The following is a 27866-nucleotide window of genomic DNA, read 5'->3' as shown; positions in this document are numbered from 1 at the left end:
ACATGAAAAGATGTAAAGTACTGAAGGAAAAGAAAGTTAGAAGGCAAAATAGTGAAAGAGAAGTTGGACTTTTAAGAGAGAGAAAAGAAGAACTAAAAGAAGATACACAGCCAAGAGGTGAGGAATAACGAGCGATCAAATGATAAGGAGACAGAGAGGAGTCCACACACAGTCTTACTTGAGAAGAACAAGGTGATGTCAGAGTAGAGCATGGGCTGAGACAGCCAGAAGTCAGTGCCTGCAGTCAGGTGGGAACTGGAACAAGGGAGAAGAAAACACAAATCTTTTCGTGTGTGTGTGTGTGTGTGTGTGTGTGTGTGTGTGTGTGTGTGTGTGTGTGTGTGAATTTACATGAGTGTACATGTATGTGCATGTAGAGGATAGAGGTTGAGGTCAAATGTCTTCTTTAGTTTTGCTCTACCTTATTTTATGATTTAATTTAATTTATTTTTTGAAATAGGACTTCTCAAAAATCATGGAGCTATGCTATTTCACTGCAACACCAGATTTTATATGGAATTTGAGGTCAGAATCAGGTCCTCTGATAATTAATCAAACATTTTATTGAGCCATCTCCTCAGGCCCCATTTTTATTTTTAAAAGCAATATTGTGTTGGAACATAATATATCTTAATCATGGCATATTTCAGCATCTTAGAGTTAATTCTGGAGATGAATCTTACCAACTTCCCTAAGTGTTGGTCCTCCCATCAGTACCTCAATAATTTTACTTTTTATAAAATATTTATTCTTCAAAATTATATGTATATGTGTGTAGTTTGCATGACTGTATGAGCCTGAAGATACAAGTGGAAGATATCAAATCCCTGGAGATGAAGATAGATTGTTATAAAGCATCCAATGCTTGCTGGGAAGAGAACTCAAGGTTTAAGAAAGAATAGCAAATGTTCTTCTTCTTTTTTTTCTTTTTCCGGAACTGGGGGCCGAACCCAGGGCTTTGTGCTTGCTAGGCAAGCGCTCTACCACTGAGCCAAATCCCCAACCCCAGCAAATGTTCTTAATCACTGAGCCTTCTTTCTATTTCTACCTCCATCATCACTGATTTTCAAATTATACTATCCGTTGAATCTTCTGTCTTAATTCGTTTTCTGCTACCAATGTGTGGTCTTTGCTGTATTGTTCCTTGTTAATGGCTGGTTTAGTCAATAGTTCTTGAAAGAGAGATAAAACTGCTAGTATCCTTGCACAACTGAGACTCCCAATGTGTTCAGTGCTAAAATATTACTCATGCTTCAATGTGTATGGAAAAAACTTACATTATTCCTTGTGCTGAATATCTGATAATGCCTCCGAAAAAAGTTATTGATTAGTTAAAGGCTGCACTGGAAATGTTTCTATTTACACAGTGAAGCATGAGAGGAAAATCTAAGGGTGGATACAGCTCAGTGGTAGACCACCTGTGCAGCATGCTTAAGGCGGCAGATTTAATTCCCAGCACTACAAATATATTAAAAAAATACTTGCCATGAATTTTGGCCCAAGCTCTGTAACAAAAACTCCTCGTAATTTGCCCAAGTCATGTTACTTTTCAACTTTTCTCACATTTATGAATTTCATATTCTTTAATATAAGATATGAGGTTTGGATTAGGGGATTTGTGTGGATCATTTGGCTGAATCAATCTATAATTCATACTCTCTCTCTCTCTCTCTCTCTCTGTGTGTGTGTGTGTGTGTGTGTGTGTGTGTACATTTCAGTGCACGTGCCTGTGGTGGACAGTGGAGTAACAAGACATAGTGTGACCCTAACATAGGTGCTGAGACCTGAACTTTAGTCCTCTGGAAGAGGAGTATGAGCTCTTAACTGCTGAACATCTTTTCAGTTTCCTACACTCCCTTTTCTGAGATAGTCTATGACTGGCAAGGAATTTGGTACTAATGTTTGAACAGTGAGTCCCCAGGATCCATTTGTTTCTGTCCCCATTGGGCTGAGATCATAATTATATGTCAGGATGCCTAGCATTTTTCCTTTTCTTCCTTTGTTTCTTCGTTCCTTCGTTCTTTCCTTTCCTCCTTCTTTTTTTCTTTTCTTTTCTTTTTTTGATATTTGAGTTTGGGATCAAGTCAGGACCTCACAATTCAGTGACAAGGAAGTTATAGACTGAGCCACTTCTCTAGTCTATTAGGTTTACTTGGTCTCTTTGAATCACATACACACATAGCTGACCTTTGGCTTCTTGACATAAGGAGAAGAGAATTAGTGCAGTGACAAATTTTGGGGTTTTGGTTCCTTTGGAAAAAAACAAAAATATAGGATATGTTTTCATTTTAATTTCAGGTGTGGGATATGGGGCTGCTTCAGATTGTCTGCAGCAGCTGACTGTAATGTACCTCATGCTCTAAAAGGGGCATGATTTTGCCACCTGCAGATAGTTTCTGTGAATGTGTAACATTTGGAATTCTGGGGACTTTTCAAAGGGTATAAATGCTAGGGACCCCAGAGGCAAGGTGGTGTGGGTGTTGGTGTGGGGTTGGTGTTGGTTGTTGATTGGTTGCTGCTGGTTGTAGTTGGGCACAAAGAATAAACAACAGGAAGAAGTTAGATATCCTGATGGGAAGGGCAAACTTTCCCAAGGAACTTGATGCCCCTAATTAGCGAGGATTAGTCTAAGGATAACATTTCCCACTTTGCCTCTATCCATTTGTCTCTCTGTCTAGTGGTAGGTGGAAGGAAAAGGGTGGAAGAAAGAAGAACCCACAAAGTAGCCAAAGATAACTAAAAAACAGTGCTAGAATTTTACAGCAATTTCTAGAAGGCCGGTTCAATCCAACTGATTCATCCCGTCATTAGGATTCCAAGGTTCTATTTTAAGAAATTAAATGTTTTTCTCATTGCTGATCAGCAGCGGTCTTGCATATGCATTCTCTTTGATCTGTGTTAAATGAGGTCATTAACCTGTAAATATAATCCAGTTTATAAGACCAGTAATTTTATATCCTCCTCCAATTGTGTGATACTTGGTGATAGTGTTCCATTGATTTAGGTGCTCAGTAATTTATCAAAGGTCATCTCTTTGTCACGGGTCTTAGACCTTAAGTACTTGACATTATTCTATTTGCTCTGATAAATGATGTACAGCTATTTTTTTCTCTTTCTCCCTGTTTTCCCCACCATTCCTTTAAAGGTGTCCATAAATTATAAATGCCAGAAAATTACTTTAGAATTCTTTTACTTTGTCTTTGTCATTAATTCTCTTGCATAAGCTCTCATGCTTTTATTTTGAAAGTCCTCTCTGTAGCCATCCAGCTGCTGAAATATGCCATTTAAAGCTCCCAATAGCAATGAATAAAAGCATCTGGAATCTTTGCATAACTAAGCAAATTAGTTTCACATTTTCCATCTCTTTGTATAAGAAAACCCAGGGTTGTCAGGAATCATGGAGGTCCTCCAGTCTAATCATAAGAAAGGCATTGTTGAATTTAAAATCCTGTGTGGCTTTGCCTCTGTGCCAGTGGATAGCAAATCCAAAGTTTCAAAGGTAATGCAATAGTTCGGGCATGGCTTTCTGTATAGATGTGCACCCTGTGCAATGTATTCAAGAATCCAGACCATGGAGGTGTCAGGGACCAAAGCATAGCTTCCAGCTTAGCAAGATGCTAAGCATGTGAAGGCAGCTATCTCATGTCAGTTCATTAATCATGCAAAGACTGCATTTTCTCGGTTTATAATTAAAGGATGTGTATACTCTCGAGCTTTATCTTCCTTACATACTTACATACATTTAGTAATACTTGCATTATGGTGTGTGTGTGTGTGTGCGTGTGTGTGTGTGTGTGTGTGTGTGTGTGTGTGTACATTCCTCTCACTGTTTTCACATGGCTGTGCTTGTGCTTGTGAGGTCAGATGTCTATGCCAGGTGACTTGCTCTATTGCTCTCAACCACCTCCTCACTTCTCTCAATAATTCTATTCAATGAATATCTCTTAATGGTAAATGATGTTTGTTTGGTTTAATGAATATTAATAAAATATTTTCAACTTAAAGTTTAAAAACTGGCATTTCAGGTTTTTGTTGTTGTTGTTTTGTTTTGTTTTTCTGAAAATGTAATGAATCCCAGAAATAACTTGTTATTTGAAACTATTTCTGTCTTGATGACTCAGTTCTAGGATTAAGTCAGAAGAACATAAAATGTTTGTAACATTTGAAAATGACTTGCATATTTCCCATTATAAATATGGAAGGAACCATCAGAGTAGACAAGTCTTAGAGCCATGTGCAGTACTGTGAAAAGAACCACTGGCCAGTAAAGAGTCAGCTGTGGTAATGACTTAAATTGACTCTGCCCAGTAGCTATAGTTGGAACGGGTTAAAGGCTTTTATTGTTCCTGCAGATAGACAAAATACATAAATTCTTCAATCTGAACAAGCAGGCACTTCAGATTTTTATATAAATCTAGAGATGATTATAGGGCTTATCTCGTAAACCTAGAAACCTGAACAGAAGCAGTTCTTTAGTGAAGAGCAATGGTTTCTTGAAGTTGAAGGTAACATTGAAAACTGTTCATCGGTGTCATACCTCCACCAATACTCTTTACTACTTTCCTTGTAAAGAAAAGAATCTTAAATGGAAATTTCATGCAATGAAATGATCGAAATGTCATTAGAAAGTGGGACTTTCCTTCAGTCTGCATAAATTCATAGTTTTGTTTCTGAAAAAAATTAAATTTTGTCCAGTATAAACATTGATTTTCTGCAAAATCCATATTCTATGGGAGGTAAATGTGCAAAATCCTTATAGTGACTTTCCATGGTTAGCTATGTCTCAGCATGAGAAATTGGCGATATAAATCAGAACACGTGTCAAAGCCAAGAAGCTATTGTTTTTGTGTTGCTCGATATGTGAGTATGTGCTATAATTATTTTGTAGGAGAGGAATTCTCTGTGCTGAAGTCACTTTTTTCAGCCATCTCGAAGAAGAAACAGGAATTTACATTTAATCTTGCCAGTGCCCTCTACCTTCAAGAAGGATTCATTGTGAAGGAATCGTATCTCCATAGCAACAAGGAGTTTTTTCAGAGTGCTACAAAACTGGTGGATTTTCTAGATGCAAAGACTTCTGCACAGGCAATAAGCACCTGGGTAGAAAGCAAAACAGATGGTAAAGTTTTCCATTTTCATAAAACTGTTATTTCCTGTTGGATTCATTGCTTTTAATATCTTAAAGTAAAGAGTGGCTGAATGTTTCCCATTGCACTGCGGATCAAAGAAATGGAATCTTCTGTTTCACCTCACTGTCATTTAAATTAACACTAGACTATACAACCCAGGGAAACTCTGAATTGCTTTGAAAAGTATATTGATTGCTGCACTAATTCCCAGACACCTTTCTTTTCTTAACGATATAATTTCAGCAATAATATTTGTTCAAGCATTGATTTTTTTTCAGGTATGGAAAGAGAAAACTTATCTTTGTCCAGCAATATATTAGATATGTCAACTGCAAATGTTGTATTCCCAAGTATATTGTTAATATTTTATCTGATCATGTTAATGTTTAAAAATAATACTAGCAATCTTATCATAAATATAGTAATCTAACCTTTAAACCTAATGTGGCAAAAATTACAAAGTTGTTAAATAAAGGCTAAGGTCAGTTTAAAGTTGAGATCCAAGTTTAAAACATTATAACCTTAGATTTGCTTTAAAATTAGGACAGTATTAAAATATTTTAGTTGTTAGAAACTTTAATAACAATGCATGTAACTTATAAGCATTACTGGACTTTAAAATATTTTTATTATGACTGTGCTGAAGAAATTGTAATTTTATGAGTTGCTACTTAACTATTCATGGGCAGGCTCACAAACAGGTATCCATTGAGACTGTGATGTGGTGGTAAGCAGGAGAATTTATAGAGATGTGAAAATGGAAATAACAGCATTATGGACAAAGAATTGCTTACTGCACAGGAAAATAAGAGGAAAATTAATTTTTTTTTTTGAGGATCAAAATCAGACCATGCAATGGTCACTGGTTACAGCTACAAAAGTAGGAAGTTTGGCTGTTTCACTGACCTACTGAATTTGGTCGTTCTCATGGGCAACCTATCCCTTAATACCGACACATATGCAGAAAGACACATCATAGTTCTCTTCTTGTCTGAACAACAGTTTATGGATATGATCTCACCAGAGAGTTTATTATTAGCTCTGTTCACTTTTTCCTAGAACACTCTCATTTTTGATTTCCTGGTGTTTCTGTTTACGCCTATTTCTTAGTGAAGTACTCAGCAGTATTGCCCTTTGCACTTACAGTTGCCAAAACTAGATGACATAATACACTGGTGAAAGCAGTTCTGTGCAAGTCGTTTTTACTTTAGTCAATTTTAGCAAGTTCCATTGAATCTCTACTTACGTTTTTCCCCCTACTTTGTTCTCCATCCTCTTTAATAGGAAAAATTAAAAATATGTTCTCAGAAGAAGACTTTGGCCCCTTGACTCGTCTGGTCTTGGTAAACGCCATTTATTTTAAGGGGGATTGGAAACAGAAATTCAGAAAAGAAGACACAGAAATGACAGATTTTAGTAAGAAAGATGGCTCAACAGTCAAGATTCCAATGATGAAGGCTCTGTTGAGAGCAAAATATGGTAATATGAGAAACTATATATTTTAAATAATGGGTCTGAAAAATGACAAATAAATTTAATGAATTTCCTTTGTTGTAGGTTATTTTTCCGAGTCATCCATGACATATCAAGTTTTGGAATTGCCTTACAAGGCTGATGAGTTTAGTTTAGTCATCCTTCTTCCCACAGAAGATGTGAACATAGAAGAAGTGGAAAAACAAGTTACTGCTCGTCATGTCCAAAAATGGTTCTCTGAGCTGCGTGAAGAGGAAGTGGAAGTCAGCCTCCCTCGGTGGGTGGGTCATGTTCTGTGTTATTGACTTTTCGATTACAACCAGAATCCTCGATCAGTTTTAGATAATTACCACTCCATTGAAGTTATGAGGAATTATAAGCAGAGGATGCAATGGTTATACAGACTAATATGCTTCTGAGAGATAAAAGAAATTTCATTAAATGGGGTACCAAAATAGCACAGCTTATATTCTATCCTGTGTTGGGATTTCTTCATATATTTTCATATACCAGTTTATTAATTGAAAATCTCAGTCATACACTATATTTTGGACATAGTCTCTGATCACTATTTCTCCTCGCTCCTCCCAGATCTAATCTCCACTCTCTAATATCCTTGAATACATTCTCTTCTTATAATTTCCCTTTGCTTTTCCCAGGTCTGATCTCTACTATGAACTAAATTATGAATTCAAAATTCTGAAGTACAGTAGCACAAATTAACCTTTCTTTTTTCAAAAAATATGTTTTATCCATGATCAGGAAAGAACATTATGTAGACTAAGTAAATAGTTTTCTGTTGACTGATGACTTTGTTTCAGCCATCTTTGCCCATTCTCTGAAGAGTCTCTATGTGCAGTCCATGTTCATTGTGAAGTGACTTTGTAGCCCAGGCTAGAATCAAATTTGTGATCCCCTTGCCTCTGTTCTGCAGGCACTTCAGGTTTATAGCACCATGTTAAAAAGCATTATTCAATGCTGTGTTTCTTTTTTGTTTGTTTTGTTTTGTTTTGTTTTGTTTTGTGGTTTTTTTTTGGTTCTTTTTATAAGAGCTGGGGACCGAACCCAGGGCCTTGCGCTTCCTAGGTAAGCGCTCTACCACTGAGCTAAATCCCCAGCCCCGCTGTGTTTCTTTTATATCCAAATAATAATCCACAGTAATTTGTAAACTGATATGTGAAGATCTGTTTAATTGGAACAATTTAGTCAATTTCATCAGATTTCCAGAACTACCATGGAATAGAAGCAAAGAACAAACTAGTTAATATAAACAGTAGAAAGTCACTCTCTTGTAATTTTTGGATTAAAACTATAAACTCAAGTCTATAAAAGCAACACAGACCAGAAGATTGTCTGGACCCTGCCCTTTTCTCTTTTTACCTTCTAGTATAGTCCAGCAATCCTTGGAGTTAGCAGAGCTAAGTCAGCCCCTGCACAACATGAGCTATTCTACGTCCTGTATTGTTGGAAAATTAAATGCCTCTTTTGTAATATAGTTTGATCAATATCAAGCAACCAGGATACTGTTTATATACAAGAGGCAGCAGGAAGGAGGGGACATGAGACTGATCCAGATTATGCCTGTAGTTTGTAGAACTTCCTCTTCCATTCTTTGAGATAGAATGAGTTAAGAGTGAAAGCCTGTAAGATTGACAGTAGATGAAATGTACTAGCGTGAGAGCTAGCTTTTGTTGTCTATAAAATACCAAAACTAATATTAAATATTGTCTTACATTTGGGTACTAGTAAGAATTCATAATATTTTGTCTACATGTAATATGAAAACTTGTTCCTATATTAGAAACTAAATTTTATTAGGTTCGAATGTATAACACATGCCTACAGTGTCAGATTCTTTTTTTTTGTCAGATTCTTATATATAAAAAGCATCATGAAAATGCGTCTATGTTACATGTATAGATAAAAGTGAGCATATCATACATGTAAATACAGGAGTATGTTAGTAAATCTTACTAATACAGAACTTTACTTTAATATAGGATTACATATATGTTCATATATTGTGTCTTTGTGATTTGTCTGGGCCTATGTATGTACATGTTTTTGGGTAGAGGTTAGAATACATTTACATATATGTGCATATATTATGTCTATATGATATGGCTGGGCCTATGTATGTACATGTTTGTGTGTAAAGCTTAGAAAGCAAGGTCAGGTGTCACTGCTCTCTTTGCATCTTGTTATTTGAATATGTGTATGCCAAGGTAGCTATTTTGCTATTTTGTGTCTGTGTCTTATTTTGCCATAAGAATCCTAGGATTATAAACACATCCTATTGCATGGTAGTCTTTATGTGTGTCCCATGAATCCAAATCTGTGTTCTTATGCTGTTGAAGCAAGCACTTTATTCCATGAAACATCTCCCAGTTTTTTAATTTACATTTCAATACTATAGATTTGGTTTGGTTACTTTCATTTTTAAATAATCCAGGGTTAGCTAAAGTCTACTATATACTCAATGGGACTTCAGATAATAGGACAAGGACTCAGAGGGAGTCATCAAGAGGTTTTAATTCTTCTGCATTTAATGAGAATACTCAGCATACAGGAGAGGGAACTAATGAGACAAAATCACAGCAGTGACTGAAAAGCATGACTGGGCCCATCTGAGCACAGAAATTCAGATTTTTCTTTCATTTTCTGTAGCTTTTACCTGTGAGAGGCCTAGTTCAACTCAGAGCTTACATATGGGAGCAAATTCCATGTGTAAAGCAAACAAAACATGTTTCATACACTAAATATTTTATTTTGTGGTTATTTAATTTATTCTTCTTCTAACTAGCATTTTGTTATTTACTCTTTTACTTTTAGCCATTCCTTTGATAATTTTAGTTTAGGTGAAGGTAGATGGGAGATGAAACATGACTGTGTTGAATAATGACTCCCACTGTGTATATTGATCAAGATCATGGTTGAAATTATATTTTGATTAGAAGACAGAGTCAGCATGTTAGCTTTGACCCAAATAGACCTGAGTTTAAATCACTACTCTTATATTTATCATGACCTTGAGCTTGGAAATCAAGTTTCTTACAATTGCTTTCTTGTATGTCAATGATAATGATAATGCTGACTTCCTAGGAATTTTGTAAATATTAAAAACTCTGGTCTATATTAAGTGCCTAACCACGGAAGTGCTACTTCATCCCCCTTATTCATGGCTGCAATAATTATGGATAATTAGGTATTGGCCTTAGATGGTGCTTTCATCAAATGGATGAATGCATTTCTATTGCTGTAGGTTTCACTGGACTATTCTATGAGCCGAGCTATTATTTAAATGACTTTCTAGTGATAATTATACATTATCAGACAGTGTAATAAGTCTTCAGTATTCTTGTCATTATCCTGAAATTGCTGGGCCATTAATCTAAAAATAGTAGCTATATCGGAACATATAGTTTCCACCTTTACTGCTATTCAGGGAATACTTGTAAAACAATCATACTTAATTTTTTCCCAGGAAGAAATTACTAAGAAGTTGAATATAGTAACATAAAGTGAGCTATTTTCACTAGCAATAGACTTTTAGCCTTCATGTTCCCCACTATCCCAGTTACTCAGAACTTGGAACATCTAGCATATTCCAAAATACATACTATATTGTGAGAAAATAATTTTAGCTTACTCCCACAGGTAATTCATTACTTTGAAGAATTACAGTGAAGAAATTTAATTAATACTCATCAATTAAATTTGTGATTGAATTAGACTGATTTATCATCAAATTTGTAGCCACTGACTTTACTTAAATTTAGATCCAGGGTTCTCCAAACAAATGCCTGTCAGGGTACAGAGATAACTCTTGAGGTAGGAGTTCTGGAAAATGTCACTGATGTAGGAAACACACATTTTCCATTTGAAGGTTCCATGTGCATCCTTTTACAAAGAGTATTTTATTTTGTGGTTATTTAATGTCCTTTTTATCCAACCTACATTTTGTCACTTTTTTACTTTTAGCTATTCTTTCATAGTTTTAGTTTAGGTGAAGGTAGATGGGAGTGGAAACACGATTGTGTTGCATAATGACTCCCACTGTGTATATTGATCAAGATCATGGTTTGGAATTATATTTTGATTAGAAGACAGAGTCAGCACATTAGCTTTGACCCAAATGGACCTGAGTTTAAATCATTGCTCTTGTATTTATCTTGACCCTGAGCTTGGAAATAACTCTCCAACAAGTTTCTGTTCTCTGTTTTAAAAAAGCGCATAACATCTTTTAAAACTTAGAAAAAAAATCTCTAAGCATCTATGAAATAAAAATGTATTAGTTCTCCCCCCCCCCTTTCTATTCTATGGTACCTGGAGTAGAGCCAACTTAAACTTAGCCCTCACTAGCTTATAAATAAATGAGACTCAGATGATGGTTCTTTTATTTAGCTTTGAGGATTACTCAGGGGGCAGGTAACCCCTAATTTAACGCTGCTGGCCAGGCTGCCTTCACAGCGGTGTGCCCCAGATACCGGCTGTTTCTCCTGGCCTCCTGCTCACAGTCTATCTTCCAGTATTGTGCCTTCCTTCTCCTAGTCCTCCTCCTCCTTCTCCCTCCCTTTCCCCTCTCTCCCACCCCCCTCTCTCTTTTTCATTCTTTCCTCTCTCTTCTTCACCACCAATTAGGTAACTCAAAACCCACCTGCCTCTATTCCCTCCAGTAACTGGCTGCAGTTAATTTTATTTAACCAACAGTTTTACCAAGGAACAAGGTTTGCATAACAAAAGCTTACAAAAGGGTACCGAACTTAGCATTACAATACATAGCAACAAAACAAACCTCAACTGGTACCCTGAGATTCAGTTATTTTGGAACCATAGAAGATCTATAACCAAGAAAATCTACGAGAATTTCTGTTTAGTTTCCTTTTTATAAATGAGGAACTCAGGTTAGCTGGATGCTCGAGTCCTAATTTATGGCCTGGTATTAAAAGCACTATTGAGCTCACTCTCCTGGCCTGATACGTCTTATCCATTTTACGTGGTTCCCTTCTTAGTTTGATGCACTTAAAATTTCCACATTAAGACACTAGAAGAAAATCACAGCAAATGAGAGAACGAATAGGAAGGATCCTGAGTTATAAATGCCTCTCTTGCAAGAAGCTTCCTTCCAGATTGACTGCTGGGTCTTGCTCATAGTGTTGTGGTATCTGCCAGGACACATCTCTGTTAGAACATCTTGAGTATGGAAAATTGGAGAAGAAAACTTCACAATAAGGTGTTAAACAACGAAATTTAGATAGAATTGTTTTGTTGGGTAATTGTTATTTTAAAATCATCCCACTGAGCATTCGTATCAAAAATATATTTAGGAAGCAAGTTTTTAGCAATGTGCAACTAATGAGTGGAACTGGATAAAAATGCCATGAGATGTAAGAAAATGAATCTGGGCTGGTGAAAGCTAAAGATTCACAATATAAGTTTGCCAAGTCACCCATGTCAGAAAAATTTTTCCTAGAAAATGTGCACAGTGTTTTAGTAATTTTTCTACATCTTTTTTGCAACAGATTTAAAATAGAACAAAAATTAGACTTCAAAGAAGCATTATTTTCTTTAAACGTAACTGAGATATTTAGTGGTGGCTGTGACCTTTCTGGAATAACAGGTATGCTACTGATGAATAATTTTTAAAATAATAATTGTCATGTTGACTTGTTTTCTTGGAATTATATTAGCAGACTGATCTTAATATGGTAGAGCCCTCGGTCCCAGTAAGCCTCTGAATACAGAATAAATGTCATAATAAGGTTGAACTTATTATTATGTACGTATCTACCAGGTAAAAGGTTTTTTTCTCCATGAAAATCAGAAAGCATTTCATAAGCTACATAAACAATCTCACCTTATTATAATAAAACTATACAAATAGAAGCATTCTATGGCCTTGTATTCTGCCCCATTTGTATTCCTTTAATAATGGAAATAACAACATGGCATTTCTCATTTAAGGAGGACAAATAAAACCCAGACGAACAACTAGTTTTCAGGGGTAATTTGGTAATATTAAGACATATGAAGCTACATGAGGGCTTTCAGTATGGCAAATAGAGGTGGATTGTTTATGCTAACATGCAGCTAGGTACCTGCACCTTTTTCAGTTCCTTACCTCCACAGGTATGCCAGATAATCATTTAATTCTTCTGTCCTTGAAAAATTAATAACTGAAAAATAAATAACTAAATAAAGAGAAATAAGTAGTGGCACATACATCACATACACTTTTCAATTTTCAGTCTTCTCTGTTCTATACAGGGCATAGAGATATAAGCCTGCCAGCCTGTTATGTGTCACCATGTAACACAGTAGGAAGTCTTTTGGACTCTTATGAACATATCTAGACTTTGAAGAAGTATTCATCAGTTTACTCACTCACCATTCTTTTAGGAACATGGTTGGAATGGAGAAGGTCTCTGAGTGAAGGAGGTATAGTATCTGCATAGGGGTCATACAAGTTCTTTATCTCCTTCATATATGACACAGCTACTTGTTTCCCCAGAGCCAACTGCTATAATACCAATAGTAACAGTAACATTAGCACTTAAAATAAAATGCTATTTTAGAGTCCCCTAAACCACAGCCACTTGCACAACCAGTAATAACCAAACACTTCAGGTGTCATTCTTTCCCTAACTGACAAGCCTTATAGGCAAGGTGTATAAGCCCATGTAGCTCAGCCTAATGATCCAGAGATATTTGGAATAGTTCCACTGCTAATCTTGGTGAAAATTTTCATTCCTGCCTAACCTGCACAGACCAGGTCACTAACTTTCTGCTTTATGTCTTATTTCAGGGAACTATTGGGAATTTGTTTAGATGACTCACCCAGAGTGGCTATCTTATATTTTGAAAATCCATACTGGAACTGTGGCTTCACCCTTTCTCCATATTAAAGCTTTCTGCTACTGAGCACCCTCATGCCCACTGATTGGTTTGAGTGCCACCTACACACCAGACAGTTTCTATGGCATGCATTTAACGGACATAGAGAAGCTAGGACATATAGTCCTTCAAAGCCGACTTGCTATGATGCTAACTTTGCAGACCACTCTGCCAGAAGCCTTTCATGTCAGTTCTGCCAGTGGGCAAGAGAGGACCCTTCAGCACTCATGCATAGCAGAGGAAATACTGCAAGACACTGTCTTATACTAAAACATTTATTGGGGTTTTTAAATGCACAGCTCTGAAATGACTTCTCTCTGACAGAAGGCTTTTTAGACTTTTATGACTTAACTAGTCTTGAAGGAAAGTAAATTTTGTTTTAACATGAGATCAGACCTGAATATAGAATTTAAAAGGCAAGTTGACTTTGAAGTTGATCTGTCATTATTTCTCTAGATCATGGTAAAAAAGGAATCCTCCATTTTCCATCAAATCTTCCTTATAATGGTGTATCTAATTTGAGGGTTACATCTTTCATGTCTGGGAAAACTTTTGGGAAACTTTGTCTCCAGAAAACTGACTAAATTGGAGAGAGTTCATTTGTTCAATAACTCTTCCTCTATATTTGAACATGTAATTGTTTGTGGACCTAATAGCAAAGGCTTTGATTTTAACTGTCAAAGAATCCTTCGTGTTCCCATCAGACTCATCTGAACTCTATGTCTCCAGAGCCATGCAGAAAGTTTTCTTTGAGATAAATGAAGAAGGAAGTGAAGCTGCAGCATCCACAGGTAAAACAAATGAGCTCTTGAGAGACAAGGAGGAAAGGTGGTGAGCAGCGTGCAGGCTGGGATGCTCTGCCCTTTCCAGACTCTCTTTTTCTCTTGTTTCTGTATAGACGATGCAAGAAGATGGTGCATGTATCTGTCTTTGTAGATCCATCTCTTCCTTCAAACACAATGCCAAAGGAAAAGATTTGATTGGCAACTGAGCTTCAAATATTGCTATTTTGTCATCCGCAGATTGCAAATACTTCTAAATAACACATAGGATCTTGGGAGAAAATCAATTTCCACTATGGTATCTTCCTGGTTAAGAGTGCTCAGGATCTCTGTCCTCTTTAATATTATCCTTAATTAAATTGACTTAGTGATCAGCTTTCTAATTTCATTGTTATTATATCAGTGATAGTTCAAATACTTAGCTGTGTATTAGAGTCACCTGGGAAATTTTTTTAAGCAAATCTATGCCCAGACAGTGTTTTAAAATAATTGAATCTGTGTTTCTGTAGAGGAGATACAAGCTCTAAAATTTTGTTTCCCTAAGTGATCCCAATACACATCCAAGCAGAACAAGCACTGAATTATGACTTGCACCATGCCCTTAATACTGCATGGGCAACACATAGGCTGGCTGCAAGAGCTTTGCATAAGAACTTATCAATATGCAGAATTTTGCATCTCTTTCCAGATCTACACGGTCAGACCCTAGTGCTCTGAACTCAATAGGTAGCTTGTGAGCACATTCAACATTAAGAATAACCTCTCTACAGCACTTCATTAAATAAGTAGTATTTTGAATAACAGATTTGTCATGTGAAAGTAATACTTGCAAAGGCAACTGATGGGAAGCTTTGAAATCAACCAGAAATAATAACAAAAAGAATTGGTGGTTCCTTCATAAGTCTGTTTTAACTTCCCCATATGACTTGGATTTTAATTAATGCTTTAAAATGTGAATCGTTTAAAGGGCATTATTGAAAAGTACTATCAATTATATCTACTTACTAATTTCCTTATTAATTCATAGTGCTGCATAGTACCATGGATTTGATCTTTAGGTGGGATACACTGGGCTATCTTTACCATTCTGTTATTTCTTGAAGGAAATTGCATTACTATGTTGCAGAAACACAGATTGCAGGTCATGGACTCTATCAATCCTTATATAAGCCCTGACTACGTATTCAGATGAGGTTAATTGCTTATGAGCACATCTGATTGTACACGATACTGAATGAATTTTCATCAGTTACTGAAGAGTCGTCTAATTATATTAGTGAAGGAAAATCCCCAGAGATGTAAACTTGCTTGCCTGGGGTCATGCTGTTAATTGACTGAGTTTGAACTGACATCAGGTTCCTGGTTTTAAACTCAAAGTCATTTGGCTATTGCATACCGCCGTTCGTTGTATAGCTAGAATTCTCCATCTCACTGGGAGATGGCAATAGAAGTCTGCAACTGTCCTGATGACTCATGCCCCAGAATAGACTGAGAATCTGACTTTGAAGAATGTGCTCTGGGGTTGTTCAAAAACAAGGAGGAACAAAAAATATTCACTGAAAGTGTGAATGGAAGTAAAATTGACCTTATATTTCTAATTATCTCAGCAGTTCAGACGTGAACTTAAATTCATTAGTGATTTGTGTGGAATTGCCATGATCATTCTGTTTAGAAGATTATCATTCATTTCATTTCAGCAAGATTATATTTCATTGTTCTTCCATTTTGAGTATACATATTGATTTTAACTTTCCTTGGGTCTCAACAAAATTTTACAGGACAATTGAGACTAAGATTCAGTTTACCTTGAGACTAGAAATGCGCCCCGGAAACCGGTATCACATTGGAACAACTTGGAAATTGTCATTCTCAGGTCTTGTTCTATTTCACTGAATCAGAACTAAGTTGAAGAGAACCTGAGATGGGTGTAAAAATGTTTAATCTAGAAAACCCTGACTGAATTTGCCCACATTATTGAGAACCTCTACATAAGCTGAAATACTTTGGCTTACCATAATAAGTAATTGTAAAGAAGCAACTACATGCATCTAGTTTTATAATAACAATAAATATATTAAAACCTCTAGGCTCACAGAATAATCATGGCAGCGTAGGTATAAAATAAGTAGTTTCAAACTCAGATGAGACTCTCACAGCCTAATGGACAGCAATGAATTGCAAACGTGTCTGGAAAGGAATTAAAAAGTGAAGCATTTTAAGAACAGACCATGTAATACAAAGAGTGAACAGAAAATTACTACTGAGAATATGACATTTTTCATAGCTTTCACTAAATTGAATCTACTATTTGGTGTTCTTCCTCATTGAACATAAATGTGAAATCAGGATGAATTTCTGAATGACTGAATATTTAATCCGGTGCATGGTGGTTTAAAATTAATTACAAATTTCTTTATGTTTAAGACACATTATATCGAATTGCTTTTGCCTATGAAATTGTAATATATTTCCTTCATGTATCTCTTCTGTGTAAACATCTAAATGGCTGCTATCTTTTTTTCTAGGCATAAACATCCCTGCAATCATGAGTTTGACTCAAACTCAATTTCTAGCAAATCATCCATTTCTGTTTATTATGAAGCACATCCAAACAGGTACCTTCTTTTGAAATTATTTTGCAAGTCGTAGTTAAATTAAGCTGTTGATTGTTATACACACATATAACATATTTTCTTCCAATAGGCATTTGCTAAATTCATTTTTGTACATCAAATATGCTATTATAAGATCTGACGACAGTCTGAAATAAAGTAGTGGAAACATGGCTCTGGCACAGCTCTTCCATGTATTAAGATAACATCACCAAGAACAGTTAGATTATAACTGATTAATAAGGGTTTAGAACCTCAGAGACAGAAAGTCTTGCTTGCCTAGCACCATGCGATTAAAAATTGGCTGAGGGAAATTGAGCTTAGCTAGCCTTGATGCCACAATGAAAGTGGATATTGGGAATTGTGGAGTTGTGAAAAGAATGACTCATGGAGTTTCTGAGAATGAGAGTGAGGTCAAACATTACATTCCCTCCCCAAACAGGATTCAAAGAGGTAGAAAATGGGATATAGAAGTCATGTATGGCATGGTCATTTGACACAATGTCAGAATATAGATATCCAGGTAGTCATGATAGATTGTCAACACTGGCTCTTATGAAAAGATCTGGCACAGTGTGAAAGCCCTGGGGAAGTCATCTTTAGTGCATCCTTAGGATTGCAACAATAGTGTCCTGTGAGAGTCACAAAACATGGGGGAGCAGAGAGTTCTTTATTCAGCCAGAGCGCGGCAAAGAAGCTTTGGAAAAAAATCAAGAGCACTACACATTGAGATATGGATTCAGAGCTCCACTCATATTCCAGCTCAATTAACAAGTCAATTCATGCTGCTCAACTATCCATAGTTACATTTACCTATTTCATACTTTAAAATGTGAGTACTTAAAAACAGACAAGGCTTATAATATCTTCCTTAGTACTAAGTTGGATTCATTAAAAATAAATCGACAAACATAAATAGTAATAATTGAAAAGATTCTGTAAACTTGGTTGAAGGAAAAGAGGAATAGTTAATCTGAGAGTGAATTTGATACACTATCCTTAGTGTAGGAATATACTAGTATTTTTTCTTTTCTAACTCTATAATGCTAATGCCAGTAGGCCTTTTCAAAAAGAATTTAGTCCGGAAGTCCCACACCCGCGGATCCCGGCCCGCAGCAGCTCTCTGCTCCCAGACCCTGTGGGAAAGAGACCTCACCGCCTGGTCAGGTGGGCACTCCTAAGGCTGCAGAGCGGAAGAGACCACCAACACTGCCCACCCCTGCCCACATCCCTGGCCCAAGAGGAAACTGTATAAGGCCTCTGGGCTCCCGTGGGGGAGGGCCCAGGAGCGGCAGGACACCTGCCTGAGACACCTCCTGAACCTGAAGGAAACAGACCGGATAAACAGTTCTCTGCCCCCAAATCCCGTGGGAGGGAGAGCTAAACCTTCAGAGAGGCAGACAAGCCTGGGAAACCAGAAGAGACTGCTCCCTGCATACACATCTCGGACGCCAGAGGAAAACACCAAAGGCCATCTGGAACCCTGGTGCACTGAAGCTCCCGGAAGGGGCGGCACAGGTATTCCTGGTTGCTGCCGCCACAGAGAGCCCGTGGGCAGCACCCCGCGAGCGAACTTGAGCCTCGGGACCACAGGTAAGACCAACCTTTCTGCTACAAGAAAGCTGCCTGGTGAACGCAAGACACAGGCCCACAGGAACAGCTGAAGACCTGTAGAGAGGAAAACTACACGCCCGAAAGCAGAACACTCTGTCCCCATAACTGACTGAAAGAGAGGAAAACAGGTCTACAGCATTCCTGACACACAGGCTTATAGGACAGTCTAGCCACTGTCAGAAATAGCAGAACAAAGTAACACTAGAGATAATCTGATGGCGAGAGGCAAGCGCAGGAACCCAAGCAAAAGAAACCAAGACTACATGGCATCATCGGAGCCCAATTCTCCCACCAAAACAAACATGGAAGATCCAAACACACCAGAAAAGCAAGATCTAGTTTCAAAATCATATTTGATCATGATGCTGGAGTACTTCAAGAAAGACATGAAGAAGTCCCTTAGGGAAACACAGGAAAACATTAATAAACAAGTAGAAGCCTACAGAGAGGAATCGCAAAAATCCCTGAAAGAATCGTAAAAATCCCTGAAAGAATTCCAGGAAAACACAATCAAACAGTTGAAGGAACTAAAAATGGAAATAGAAGCAATCAAGAAAGAACACATGGAAACAACCCTGGATATAGAAAACCAAAAGAAGAGACAAGGAGCTGTAGATACAAGCCTCACTAACAGAATACAAGAGATGGAAGAGAGAATCTCAGGAGCAGAAGATTCCATAGAAATCATTGACTCAACTGTCAAAGATAATGTAAAGCGGAAAAAGCTACTGGTCCAAAACATACAGGAAATCCAGGACTCAATGAGAAGATCAAACCTAAGGATAATAGGTATAGAAGAGAGTGAAGACTCCCAGCTCAAAGGACCAGTAAATATCTTCAACAAAATCATAGAAGAAAACTTCCCTAACCTAAAAAAAGAGATACCCATAGGCATACAAGAAGCCTACAGAACTCCAAATAGATTGGACCAGAAAAGAAACACCTCCTGTCACATAATAGTCAAAACACCAAACACACAAAATAAAGAAAGAATATTAAAAGCAGTAAGGGAAAAAGGTCAAGTAACATATAAAGGCAGACCTATCAGAATCACACCAGACTTCTCGCCAGAAACTATGAAGGCCAGAAGATCCTGGACTGATGTCATACGGACCCTAAGAGAACACAAATGCCAGCCCAGGTTACTGTATCCTGCAAAACTCTCAATTAACATAGATGGAGAAACCAAGATATTCCATGACAAAACCAAATTTACACAATATCTTTCTACAAATCCAGCACTACAAAGGATAATAAATGGTAAAGCCCAACATAAGGAGGCAAGCTATACCCTAGAAGAAGCAAGAAACTAATCGTCTTGGCAACAAAACAAAGAGAATGAAAGCACACAAACATAACCTCACATCCAAATATGAATATAACGGGAAGCAATAATCAATATTCCTTAATATCTCTCAACATCAATGGCCTCAACTCCCCAATAAAAAGACATAGATTAACAAACTGGATACGCAACGAGGACCCTGCATTCTGCTGCCTACAGGAAACACACCTCAGAGACAAAGACAGACATTACCTCAGAGTGAAAGGCTGGAAAACAATTTTCCAAGCAAATGGTCAGAAGAAGCAAGCTGGAGTAGCCATTCTAATATCAAATAAAATCAATATTCAACTAAAAGTCATCAAAAAAGATAAGGAAGGACACTTCATATTCATCAAAGGAAAAATCCACCAAGATGAACTCTCAATCCTAAATATCTATGCCCCAAATACAAGGGCACCTACATATGTAAAAGAAACCTTACTAAAGCTCAAAACACACATTGCACCTCACACAATAATAGTGGGAGATTTCAACACCCCACTCTCATCAATGGACAGATCATGGAAACAGAAATTAAACAGAGATGTAGACAGAATAAGAGAAGTCATGAGCCAAATGGACTTAACGGATATTTATAGAACATTCTATCCTAAAGCAAAAGGATATACCTTCTTCTCAGCTCCTCATGGTACTTTCTCCAAAATTGACCATATAATTGGTCAAAAAACGGGCCTCAACAGGTACAGAAAGATAGAAATAATCCCATGCGTGCTATCGGACCACCACGGCCTAAAACTGGTCTTCAATAACAATAAGGGAAGAATGCCCACATATACGTGGAAATTGAACAATGAAACTCAATGAAACCTGGTCAAGGAAGAAATAAAGAAAGAAATTAAAAACTTTTTAGAATTTAATGAAAATGAAGGTACAACATACCCAAACTTATGGGACACAATGAAAGCTGTGCTAAGAGGAAAACTCATAGCACTGAGTGCCTGCAGAAAGAAACAGGAAAGAGCATATGTCAGCAGCTTGACAGCACACCTAAAAGCTCTAGAACAAAAAGAAGCAAATACACCCAGGAGGAGTAGAACGCAGGAAATAATCAAACTCAGAGCGGAAATCCACCAAGTAGAAACAAAAAGGACCATAGAAAGAATCAACAGAACCAAAAGTTGGTTCTTTGAGAAAATCAACAAGATAGAGAAACCCTTAGCCAGACTAATGAGAGGACACAGAGAGTGCGTCCAAATTAACAAAATTAGAAATGAAAAGGGAGACGTAACAACAGATTCAGAGGAAATTCAAAAAATCATCAGATCTTACTATAAAAACCTATATTCAACAAAACTTGAAAATCTTCAGGAAATGGACAATTTCCTAGACAGATACTAGGTACCGAAGTTAAATCAGGAACAGATAAACCAGTTAAACAACCCCATAACTCCTAAGGAAATAGAAGCAGTCATTAAAGGTCTCCCTACCAAAAAGAGCCCAGGTCCAGACGGGTTTAGTGCAGAATTCTATCAAACCTTCATAGAAGACCTCATACCAATATTATCCAAACTATTCCACAAAATTGAAACAGATGGATCACTACCGAATACCTTCTACGAAGCCACAATTACTCTTATACCTAAACCACACAAAGACACAACAAAGAAAGAGAACTTCAGACCAATTTCCCTTATGAATATCGACGCAAAAATACTCAACAAAATTCTGGCAAACCGAATCCAAGAGCACATCAAAATAATCATCCACCATGACCAGGTAGGCTTCATCCCAGGCATGCAGGGATGGTTTAATATACGGAAAACCATCAACGTGATCCATTATATAAACAAGCTGAAAGAACAAAACCACATGATCATTTCATTAGATGCTGAGAAAGCATTTGACAAAATTCAACACCCCTTCATGATAAAAGCCCTGGAAAGAATAGGAATACAAGGCCCATACCTGAACATAGTAAAAGCCATATACAGCAAACCAGTTGCTAACATTAAACTAAATGAAGAGAAACTTGAATCAATCCCACTAAAATCAGGGACTAGACAAGGCTGCCCACTCTCTCCCTACTTATTCAATATAGTTCTTGAAGTTCTAGCCAGAGCAATCAGACAACAAAAGGAGGTCAAGGGGATACAGATCGGAAAAGAAGAAGTCAAAATATCACTATTTGCAGATGATATGATAGTATATTTAAGTGATCCCAAAAGTTCCACCAGAGAACTACTAAAGCTGATAAACAACTTCAGCAAAGTGGCTGGGTATAAAATTAACTCAAATAAATCAGTTGCCTTCCTCTATACAAAAGAGAAACAAGCCGAGAAAGAAATTAGGGAAATGACACCCTTCATAATAGACCCAAATAATATAAAGTACCTCGGTGTGACTTTAACCAAGCAAGTAAAAGATCTGTACAATAAGAACTTCAAGACACTGAAGAAGGAAATTGAAGAAGACCTCAGAAGATGGAAAGATCTCCCATGCTCATGTATTGGCAGGATTAATATAGTAAAAATGGCCATTTTACCAAAAGCGATCTACAGATTCAATGCAATCCCCATCAAAATACCAATCCAATTCTTCAAAAAGTTAGACATAACAATTTGCAAATTCATCTGGAATAACAAAAAACCCAGGATAGCTAAAGCTATCCTCAACAATAAAAGGACTTCAGGGGGAATCACTATCCCTGAACTCAAGCAGTATTACAGAGCAGTAGTGATAAAAACTGCATGGTATTGGTACAGAGACAGACAGATAGACCAATGGAATAGAATTGAAGACCCAGAAATGAACCCACATACCTATGGTCACTTGATATTTGACAAAGGAGCCAAAACCATCCAATGGAAAAAAGATAGCCTTTCAGCAAATGGTGCTGGTTCAACTGGAGGTCAACATGTAGAAGAATGCAGATCGATCCATGCTTATCACCCTGTACAAAGCTTAAGTCCAAGTGGATCAAGGACCTCCACATCAAACCAGACACACTCAAACTAATAGAAGAAAAACTAGGGAAGCATCTGGAACACATGGGTACTGGAAAAAATTTCCTGAACAAAACACCAATGGCTTATGCTCTAAGATCAAGAATCGACAAATGGGATCTCATAAAACTGCAAAGCTTCTGTAAGGGAAAGGACACTGTGGTTAGGACAAAACGGCAACCAACAGATTGGGAAAAGATCTTTACCAACCCTACAACAGATAGAGGCCTTATATCCAAAATATACAAAGAACTCAAGAAGTTAGACCGCAGGGAAACAAATAACCCTATTAAAAAATGGGGCTCAGAGCTAAACAAAGAATTCACAGTTGAGGAATGCCGAATGGCTGAGAAACACCTAAAGAAATGTTCAACATCTTTAGTCATAAGGGAAATGCAAATCAAAACAACCCTGAGATTTCACCTCACACCAGTGAGAATGGCTAAGATCAAAAACTCAGGGGACAGCAGATGCTGGCAAGGATGTAGAGAAAGAGGAACACTCCTCCATTGTTGGTGGGGTTGCAAACTGGTACAACCATTCTGGAAATCAGTCTGGAGGATCCTCAGAAAATTGGACATTGAACTGCCTGAGGATCCAGCTATACCTCTCTTGGGCATATACCCAAAAGATGCGCCAACATATAAAAAAGACACGTGCTCCACTATGTTCATTGCAGCCTTATTTATAATAGCCAGAAGCTGGAAAGAATCCAGATGCCCTTCAACAGAGGAATGGATACAGAAAATGTGGTACATCTACACAATGGAATATTACTCAGCTATCAACAACAACGGCTTTATGAAATTCGTAGGCAAATGGTTGGAACTGGAAAACATCATCCTGAGTGAGCTAACCCAGTCACAGAAAGACATACAAGGTATGCACTCATTGATAAGTGGCTATTAGCCCAAATGCTTGAATTACCCTAGATGCCTAGAACAAATGAAACTCAAGACAGATGATCAAAATGTGAATGCTTCACTCCTTTTTTAAAAGGGGAACAAGAATACCCTTGGCAGGGAAGAGAGAGGCAAAGATTAAAACAGAGACTGAAGGAACACCCATTCAGAGCCTGCCCCACATGTGGCCCATACATATACAGCCACCCAATTAGACAAGATGGATGAAGCAAAGAAGTGCAGACCGACAGGAGCCGGATGTAGATCGCTCCTGAGAGACACAGCCAGAATACAGCAAATACAGAGGGGAATACCAGCAGCATACCACTGAACTGAGAATAGAACCCCCGTTGAAGGAATCAGAGAAAGAACTGGAAGAGCTTGTAGGGGCTCGAGACCTCATATGTACAACAATGCCAAGCAACCAGAGCTTCCAGGGACTAAGCCACTACCTAAAGACTATACATGGACTGACCCTGGACTCTGACCCCATAGGTAGCAATGAATATCCTAGTAAGAGCACCAGTGGAAGGGGAAGCCCTGGGTCCTGCTAAGACTGAACCCCCAGTGAACTAGACTGGTGGGGGGAGGGCGGCAATGGGGGGAGGGTTGGGACGGGAACACCCTTAAGGAAGGGGAGGGGGGAGGGGGATGTTTGCCCGGATACTGAGAAAGGGAATAACACTCGAAATGTATATAAGAAATACTCAAGTTAATAAAAAAAATATTTAGTGTTAGAGTTTTGGAGCAGATTTAAAAATATTGAGATTGTATTAAAATAATTTCAGTTCCAGTAGTGAATGCTTCAGGATTAAATTATATTCTGAGCATGCTGTTTGATATATACTTCTTAAACCATTGAACAATCATCATTTTTATAACTAGTGTAGAATTATTGAGTGTGGAAAACAGAAAAATGAGTGATTCTATATTGGACAGAAGCATAAGTAAATGATCATTATGTTTGATTTTATTTTCTAAATTGATAATTTGTTCTAAGGCCATGTAATTTCAGCCTGAATTATAGCAGTGAAATTTTAAAACCTAAAATAATCAATCTATTCATTCATTTGTGATAAAGTTTAGCGATTAGACCCTTAGCGACAATTCCTATGATCATTATTGTAATGAAGCTTTCTGAAGTATGGTTATTCCTTCAAAATGTTGCCCTCCTTCATTTACTAGGAGGACTAATTGTGATATAAAATGCAGAATAGGGCTGAAGAGATTATTTCTTGACAACGCAGTTGGTGTTCTTGTAGAGGGACTGGGTTCAGTTCCTGGAATATGCACAAGATAGTGGCTCACAATTGTCTTTAAATCCAATTGCCTGCACAGTCAAACACTCGTTTTGTCTTCTGGCTTACACACACACACACACACACACACACACACACACACACACACACACACACACATGAATGCACGCATATACACACAACAGAGTGAACAGTCATACATGCAGGCAAATACTAATGCACATAAAGAAAAAATTTTAAAAGATCTTTTAAAATTGTGAAAGGTGATTTTTCTCAAAGCAGTATACTTCTTGTGAACTTTTTATTTTTCTGTCCCATAAATGAACTCCACATAGCGATGAGATGTTGACAGATCAGGAAGTGGCTTTAAGATTTACAGAAAGTACATTTAGTTGACATTTTTGAAGCATGAAGACAGATTACTTTAGGTTTATATAACCAATATTTCCCTAGATTTAAATTTTTATTTTTATCAAAGACTTCTCTTGCAAAAACTCTGTATGTTATTTGGATTTTCACTCTAAGGGGTTGTACATTGTAGTGTATTTATCTGCAGCTGTTAAAGGTATAAGAGATAAGTAACTCACTTGTTTTCCTATGCTGAGGGAGTATACCAGCTCTATAGATTTTCAGATGAAAATGATTAAAGTTTGTACATGAAGTATGCCGTTTGAGAAAGCAGTGAGTTACAGTTTTCAAGTCAACAGTAGTCTACACACAAAAATATTTCATTTAGAATTCTGGTCTTGAACTAAGGAAGAATCATCTTCAACAGTATTAATAACTAAATCTTGGAATCTAGCCATATGGTAATGATATAGATTTTAATACTAGGAGTTATGAATTGCTTCCATTTAATGGCCAGCTGGAGTAAACATTTTACTTAGCTGTGTGGACACATATATAAGAAAGAGAGAAAACACAAATGGAATTGATTCTTGTTCCTCTTCATCTGTGCTCTTTTGTTCAAGGGACATTTCACTAACTCCCAGAACTCAGTAATGACCAGAAGGGTGGGTGTGTAAAGACTCCATTCAAAGTACAGTTCTCCATGATGAAATAGGGAGATGGAAAGTGCTGGGATCAAGATTGTTTGTGAAATTTAGACAGGTCAGCGTTTACATTTTAAATGATGTTTTTATCTACAAAAATGACTTGAATCACTTCCAGTTTCTGGGAAGTATTTTATGCTAGAGCACTGAACTCACTGATGCTTCTTACTAGAAGTAAATGCATCAGCTATCCTGGGAAAGGTACATCCTCATCTATCAGAAAACTGAGTGTTTCTTTTCTTTCTTGTTCCGAACATAATTTTGGGATTTTAAAGAAAAATAAAAGGAAAAACATCAGTTGAAGATTGTATCTCTATCCATGTTACTGGCTCCCTTAAGATCACACCTATATCCCCTTTTTGAGATTATACTACAATTACCATATTTCTTCTTGCCCTGCCTCTCTCTAATCCCTCTTGTATATTCAGCGGCCTATACATCCCCTTCCACTCTCTTCAAATTCCTGTGTCACTTGATTGAATGGTAAGGAGTAACTAAGCACAGGACTCTCCTGCTGTTGTTTCAAATATATGTAACTGCTTTAATTAGCTTAAGTTAAACAAAATTTATTTTGCCACTTTCAAAATTAACCTTCATCCCACCTGCAATAAAGAGGTTTATGGCAGCTTCTCATTGACCCTCTGCCAATTCCCTTTCCCAGGTGAAATACAAGGTGAATAGGCTTGATGCATCATTAATTGCAGGTCTGTCCTCTTGTTCTTTGTTCCACATCACTGCCAAACATAGAATGCCTGGAATCAGGTGCCTGCATTTGTGTTCAATGCTATATCATTTCAGTGAGCACTTGAAAGTACTAGCAATATGAAAATATTGTCTTTAGCAGTGACATGGGCTTTGATGCAGCAGTAGAGGAAGTCTGGGGAACTGCACTTTTAACCCCGAGGCTCATATTCTGTGCATAAAAAAGATGACTGACAATTCTTCAGACTTGAAGCTGTGCTGTGCTCATCACCATTTTATTATGCTGTGATTGCCTGGCTGGGCTCTATGTTTAGAAAAGCTCTCATGGAAAACCAGACTAAAGCAATTTCCATGACAAAAACTGTTGTAGGGTTTTACTTAACTTCTCATACGACCAAAGTGATTAATAATGGACAAAGTGTTTTAGGCAAAGCAGAGGGTCTTGATACTGATATCTCTATACTTTAGGTATAGAGAATGAGCAAAGGGTTGTTAATCATGAACAACATAATTATTTTCTTTTCTTCCAGAAATTTCTAAAGTATTTTTTCTTTTTTCTAGAATCAATTTTGTTTATGGGAAAGGTGACAGATCCGGACATCCATACAGTGAAAGGAAGAGATTTAGATTCACTGTGAATAAAAATGATGGTCTTGGAACACAAGACAGACCTTGGAAAATGATTGATGGATGAGATATCATCATTTTGAAAATTTTCTAACATTTCTGATTAAAATTGTACCTATAAAATAAATAACGAATATATAGATCCCTTTCTTTTTGGCTTTTCTAAAGGACTCTAATATAAAAAACATAAATTAATCTACATTGTTCAAAAATTCCAAAATAATTTGATCTCAGATGTATTTGGTAGGGGCTGATAGTTCAGTTGGTAAAGTGTTTCCCTTGCAAGCATGAAGATCTAGGTTCAATTCCCAGGACCCAGGTATAAAGAGAGAATCTGAACAGAAAGGAAGATGATCAGTGAGAGAGTGAACACAAGCAAAGGGCAATGACATAAAAGCATGGAAATGTCACAAAACCCATCCTTTTGTATAATGCTAAAAGTTCTGAGAAGCCTTATTCCTGATCTCATTTGCTTGTATGTTGCTGTGATAAAACAGTGCGCTACAGGATACAGCTACTCATTGAGGGAAATA

The 27866-nt window shown here is 37.2% G+C and overlaps 1 protein-coding gene across 2 annotated transcripts in view; it reads left to right on the top strand.

Moving 5' to 3' along the window:
- Positions 1-27475, top strand: part of Serpini2 (serpin family I member 2) — a 31724-nt gene extending 4249 nt beyond the window's left edge. Inside the window, exons 3-9 of one of the 2 annotated variants that reach the window (XM_087615303.1) lie at positions 4889-5119; positions 6414-6608; positions 6687-6879; positions 12125-12222; positions 14201-14287; positions 16804-16893; positions 27268-27475. In XM_087615303.1, coding sequence (XP_087471429.1) covers positions 4889-5119; positions 6414-6608; positions 6687-6879; positions 12125-12222; positions 14201-14287; positions 16804-16893; positions 27268-27344 — 971 coding nt within the window. In that variant the 3' untranslated portion in view covers positions 27345-27475. 2 annotated transcript variants of the gene reach the window in all.
- Positions 27476-27866: the final 391 nt, after the last annotated feature.

Source organism: Rattus norvegicus, chromosome 2 (genome assembly GCF_021556685.1).
Source record: "Rattus norvegicus strain SHRSP/BbbUtx chromosome 2, alternate assembly SHRSP_T2T, whole genome shotgun sequence".
NCBI classification, from domain to species: domain Eukaryota; kingdom Metazoa; phylum Chordata; class Mammalia; order Rodentia; family Muridae; genus Rattus; species Rattus norvegicus.
The sequence above is the reverse complement of the archived record's forward strand: the minus strand, read 5'-3'. Positions and strand labels throughout refer to the sequence as shown.